Source organism: Mustela nigripes, chromosome 8 (genome assembly GCF_022355385.1).
Source record: "Mustela nigripes isolate SB6536 chromosome 8, MUSNIG.SB6536, whole genome shotgun sequence".
Taxonomy (NCBI): Eukaryota; Metazoa; Chordata; class Mammalia; order Carnivora; family Mustelidae; genus Mustela; species Mustela nigripes.
Window position 1 is genome coordinate 14,033,036 of NC_081564.1, and position 5,683 is coordinate 14,038,718.

General features: G+C 50.9%; 1 protein-coding gene across 1 annotated transcript; it reads left to right on the forward strand.

The window, feature by feature from the left end:
- Nucleotides 1–255: 255 nt before the first annotated feature.
- Nucleotides 256–5,109, forward strand: PEBP1 (phosphatidylethanolamine binding protein 1). The gene is made up of 4 exons (XM_059408534.1): nucleotides 256–504; nucleotides 1,582–1,695; nucleotides 2,405–2,501; nucleotides 4,095–5,109. Exons 1-4 carry the CDS (start codon nucleotides 370–372, stop codon nucleotides 4,310–4,312), a joined length of 564 nt encoding a protein of 187 aa, XP_059264517.1. The 5' UTR covers nucleotides 256–369; the 3' UTR covers nucleotides 4,313–5,109.
- The last annotated feature ends 574 nt before the right edge of the window (nucleotides 5,110–5,683 follow it).

Consider the following 5,683-nt stretch of genomic DNA (forward strand, 5'->3'; position numbering starts at 1 on the left):
AAAGCTAGCTTAATTGCATTTCTTGAAACAATGGTCTTGCAAACCGAGCCACAGTTCCCCGGAACTATGCAGCCCCACGGAGCGAGCACGCTCAGCGCAAAGAGACAGGCAAAAACTACTGCATTGATCTGGGAGCGCGAGACGCCCCGCGCTATTGGTTTTGACCAATTAGAGAGCAGGGTGGGCCTGGCCTGGCCTGTGATTGGAGGATCGGGGCGAGGCGGGGCTGCGGCTCCGACGCGTGCGCCTCCCCAGCCGCGGGTCCCGCGCCTCCTCTGGCCAGTTTGCAGACTGCTGGGAGTTGGCTCCGCTCGGCTGTTCCCAGTCTGCGGAGACTCTTCCCCGTTGTGTGCCCAGCTCGGCTCCGCAATGCCGGTGGACCTCAGCAAGTGGTCCGGGCCTTTGAGCCTGCAGGAAGTGGACGAGCGGCCGCAGCATCCGCTGCAGGTCAAATACACCGGGACAGAGATCGACGAGCTGGGCAAAGTGCTGACGCCCACCCAGGTACCCGAGGGCGTTGGGGCTGCAGCCGCTCCAGGCTTGGAGGCCGGCGGAGAGGGGGAGGGTGCTCCGAGAGAAGGGGGTCGCGGGGCCCACGCCGCAGGCCCGCGGACACCTGCGGGCACCGGGAACCCTGCACGTGGCGGGCGGGGCTCGGCCTGCAGGAGAAAGCGATCTACTTTTCTAGCGGCTTCAAGGCGTAGGCTGGGGCCTAGGCCCAGAAACAACCTGGGCCGCGGGCCGGGGGGCGGGGGCCACCTCTTGGGCCCCAGACCTCTCCTAGGGTCTCAGGACTTTAGGCCCCAGTTTGGGGTGCAAAAGCCCCACCCGAGGGCATGTGACGCATTATGTAACCGGTGACCAGCATCGCCCAGCGATTCCTCCTTTTGTCGTAGCGCGCAAGAGCATGAAGCCGTGCAAAGGTAAGTGCGTTCTGCAGCTGGAAGGCTCGAGGGCAACGGCCGCGGCCTTGTTCTACCGTTCGCCCTGCGAGCTGATTGGGGCCTGGACACCGGAAGTGGCGGAATTGGAGTGCCCCGCACTTGGCAGTTGTTGGTCGTGAAGCTCCGGGGCAGTGGTGTGCATAAATTGCTCCGACAGTTTATTGTTGTGGATGTTTAGATACGGAGTGACCCTCTGGAAGCCTCTGTTTTCCCAGACTCACTGTCCAGTCCGGCCATTTTCTGTGCACAAAGTATCCAGTTAATTCAGATTCCACTTTAGCAGGCCCCAGCTAAGCTGCTGGTCACCAGATCTAGACACTCCACACCATATGAAGTTGTAGTTCAGAGGCCTCTGTCAGCTCCAGGGTGGAAATCCTGACCCCACGTCTTTCTGTTAATAACGTGCTAGGACACCGGTCCTACAGTGAGCTTTGGAGTAAAGTAAATAATGTGTATTAAACGCAAGCTCCTGGCTCTTAGCAGAGTCCATACACTTTAGCTTTTATTAATAATTTACTGTGTTTTACCTTTGAGGAACCTGAAATCAGAGAGTGTTGGCTTCTTCAGCATTTCTGACTTTTTTTTCCCTCCATTTCTGACTTTTTTTTTTTAACAACGAAGTGGTTGCTTCCTACAGGTTAAGAACCGGCCCACCAGTATTGCGTGGGATGGCCTTGATTCTGGTAAACTCTACACTTTGGTCATGACAGATCCAGACGCTCCCAGCAGGAAGGACCCCAAGTACAGGCAAGTTGGGGAAAGATTGGCAACACTAGGTCATCCAGACAGGACCTGATGCTTCTGGCCCTGTGTACGTACGTCCCTTGCTGGACATGCTGTGCCAGGAGGACGGACACCCAGTTTGGGCTGCTCACACACACGCTTCAGCCAGAGTGTGCATTTCCTACCCCTTCAGTCCCTAGAGCAGGAGTCTAGAAACTACAGGTGAGAGCCCCATCTGCCTGACACCTGTTTTTGTATGGCCCCACGAGTAAGAATGGTTTTTACATTTTTAAATGACTGAAATTGAAAGAATCGTACTTTGTAACATGTGAAAATCACATGACATTCAGATTTCAGTGTTCATAAATGAAGTTTTGTCGGGACACAGCATGAGAACTTCTTTATGTCTTGTCTGTGGCTCCTTTCACGCTCTAGCCGCAGAGTTGAATAGTGGCAGAGACCATGTGAACTACAAAGCCTAAAACGTTTTACTGCCTGGCCCTTTGCAGAAAAGTTTGCAGAGAACTCCCGAGAGACTCAGGGTGGGAGGGAGGCACCGGGCGCTCTCTTCTGCAGACCAGTGGGGTTTGTGCTGGCCAAGGAAGCAGGACTGTGTGTCTCCTTCATCGCCACAGCCTGGTCTGGAACACGTGCTTCATGCACATTTGCTGGCTGTGCTGTGACTGTGTGCGTAACTTCTGCATCGCTGACTGTTCTGTGTTCCTCGTCTCAGGGAGTGGCACCATTTTCTGGTGGTCAACATGAAGGGCAATGACATCAGCAGTGGCACAGTCCTCTCCGATTATGTCGGCTCTGGGCCTCCCAAGGGCACAGGTCAGTAAAGGCTGGTTTGTCAGGGAGGTGGGGGGCAGGCAGTGGGTGCACATTAGGATTGGCCCAAAGGGCTGCAAATTTTAGTCTGGGTTCCCCGAGATCCCTTAACCTAGTGGAGCTTCTTGGCAGTGCAGTTCACCTCTGAGGCAGTTGCCTGCAGGAGACCTTGAGACCTGGAGTAGCAGTAGCATCAGGTGGCCAGAACCTTGGGTTCTGGTCAGGGGGATCCTCCGTTAGCTTTTTTGCCTCTCAGCTGCTAGGCCTTTCTATGCAGGGCAGTTGGTGAGAGGATTCCAAGGAAGCAGTGTTGCAGAAAGCTTGGAACAACTTCCTGGGGAGGTGGTGGGGGGTCGTGATTGGACACATTTAACACGGTCAGTTCTATATTCAGTCTTTGCCCCGTGGGATCTTTGGGTTTCCAGTTCCCGTGAAAGATCTCAGAAATGATCATAGGTTCCTAAATAAATATAAAAAATTGGCTTCTTCATTTCTTTATAGGTCCTTTTGAAAATCTAGGGTGGTATCATCTCGAAAAGATGTGGAGGGCTTTAAGAAGTATAGCGAAGATACACATGTTCTGCCTATAGAGGGGGAGAATACTGTATTGAAAGTCTGAGTGGGATAAGCTCACAGTGGGAGGTGCACTGTTAATGCTTGTTGTGCATTACGGGATGCTTTCATTTGCTGGAACAAAGTAGTAGTCATGGGTAGACACGTTGTCAGGCCCTGTTAGTCTGAGCAGGTACAGGAAGGTCCCTGACAAGAACAGTTGTCAGACTTGTGCTTTATCTGTTAAGAGGAAGGTGAAGGTACATCTTTCCCAGGGATCTATTAAGTTCTCTAGGGCAGTTACACAATTAGGCACTTTAATTGTGGGACGTACACACATGAGAATAAAGCAGGTCTCTCAAGTAGGACCTGTGTTCTCATTAACAAAAAAAGCCTCCGCGACTTTTTCCGCCCCCTTTTGCTTTTAAAAAATATTCTTTTAGTATAATTTGTCTTTGATAAAATGCGTAAGTCATCATTGTTTTAGTCCACGGAAACTGACAGATGAAGGTGACCACAAAAGCGACTTAGAAAAGATGTTTTCAGCATCTTTGCTACTTAGTCGGTCAGAGTGAGTTTTACCGGGCACAGGTAGGGTAGGTTCTGAATCAACGAGCAAACACTGTTGCTTTGTGGAGTTCGCTTTCTAATGAGGAGACTAAACTGAAAAGACAAACTTTTAGAGAAGTCCCAAGTGAAAGGGGTATGGAGATGCGGGTGGTGGAAAATGACTAGCGGTCGGGGCGCCCGGGAGATGGGCTGGGAGCCCGGAGAGGATGCGCGAAGGACAAAGGTGATGGGGTGAGCGAGGGCCTTCGAGGCTGTGAAGGTAGGTATGGACTTGACCCCAGTTGCAGTGGGAAGCCACTGGGGGATTGTCAGCAGGAGAGTGATCTGACTCCTTCCACCTCTGCGGGTCCTCAGTGCCCCTCTTGTAAACGGGGTGGCTGGGGCCCTCCAAGTTGGCACTTCCGTGAACACGGGGGCCGTCTCCATTCCCATGGCCTAGCTGTGTTACATCTTCCTTCCTGCCTCTCCCTCCAGGCCTTCACCGCTATGTCTGGCTGGTTTACGAGCAGAAGGGGCCACTGAAGTGTGACGAGCCCATCCTCAGCAACCGATCTGGAGACCACCGTGGCAAATTCAAAGTGGCATCTTTCCGCAAAAAGTACGAGCTTGGGCCCCCAGTGGCCGGCACGTGTTACCAGGCGGAATGGGATGACTATGTGCCCAAACTCTATGAGCAGCTCTCTGGGAAGTAGGGGAATGCCAGGAGATAGAGGCCATCCTGGAAACCTCAAGCAGTGTTCTCAAGTTCAGTGATGCATGTAGATTTCTCTGCTTCCCCGTTCCCATTCTCACAGGTGAGGCCTGAGCAGTCAGGTAGTGGTCTAGAGTGACCTTTCCTTCTGCCTGTCCTTTATAATTCTAGAGGGTCACACTGCCCATTTCAGTTTTGATCAAATTTGAACTCCATTTTGGGGGGTATTTTGGTACTGTGTTGGGGTCATCAAATTGTTATGGTAAGAATAGCAATCCAGAATTTCAAGAAGTAAAAATTGAGGTAAAAAGACCAGGTCTTTGGTAGTAGAGCAGAGTGTCATAGAATCTTTAAGGTTAAAAAAAAAAAAAAAGAAAAAAGAAAAAAAAAAGATTGATTGCCTCTGCCTTTGTGAGCCTGAGTCCGGAACTGTGCATGATGGCACTTTTGGGTCGTGTTTTCATGGCTGTGTTTCTCACCAAGACAGCCGGAGGCTGGTGTGTGCACTAATCCCCAACGTGGTACATCTCAGACTGTTTACTAGGGGTCAGTGTTCTGCTCTGGCTCCTTGGAAGAGCAGTACTGGAACAAGCAGTAGGAAGAGTGGCTTTGTGGTTAAGGCACAGCAATCTAGATGCGCTGCAGGGTTGGGTGAAGGGTTGTCAGAAACCCCGAGGTCTGTGTCTGTTGAACTGGTCACACTTTGTGGAAAAGCCGATCTGGAGTTGCGGAATATTGTGTTAATTCTGCTGTTTGCTTATAGTTGAATAAAAATAAAAACATTGTGTGGATGAACAAGGTCTCCAGATATTTTGCCCTTTTTGGGAATGGGGCCTCATAAATGTGGAAAGTCAAGAGACAACCTCAAAGGGTGAGTAGCCCCTTTCCCTGACTCGGACTTGATTCAGGGACCATAGAGAGGATCCTTGCCTGTACACATGCCATCAAACTACAGCAGGAATAACCATTCCAACTGGAGGGTTTGGGGGAAAAAAAAATCACAAAGTTTTAGGCCAGCTCCTTTTGCAGAAAAAGTACCTTTGCTTTTCACAAGTGGTCCTTTTCCATCTGAGCATGAAACCAGTGGGAAACCCCACTGGGTGTTGTTGCGTGGAGAAACAATGACTTGGAACATGACTTAGAGAGGGTACACCTCTCCCTGTCCTGACCTACAGCCCATATAGAATCCACACCCAAAAGGCGCAAGGGTAGGTGGGGGAGATTACAGTTGACCCTTCAGCTGTATGGGGGATACAGCACTGACTGTCCTGTGCAGTTGAAAATCTGTATAACTTTTCATTCTTCCAAAACTTAATTGCTAATAACCTACTGTTGACTTGGAAGTCTTCCCAATAACACATAATTAACCCGT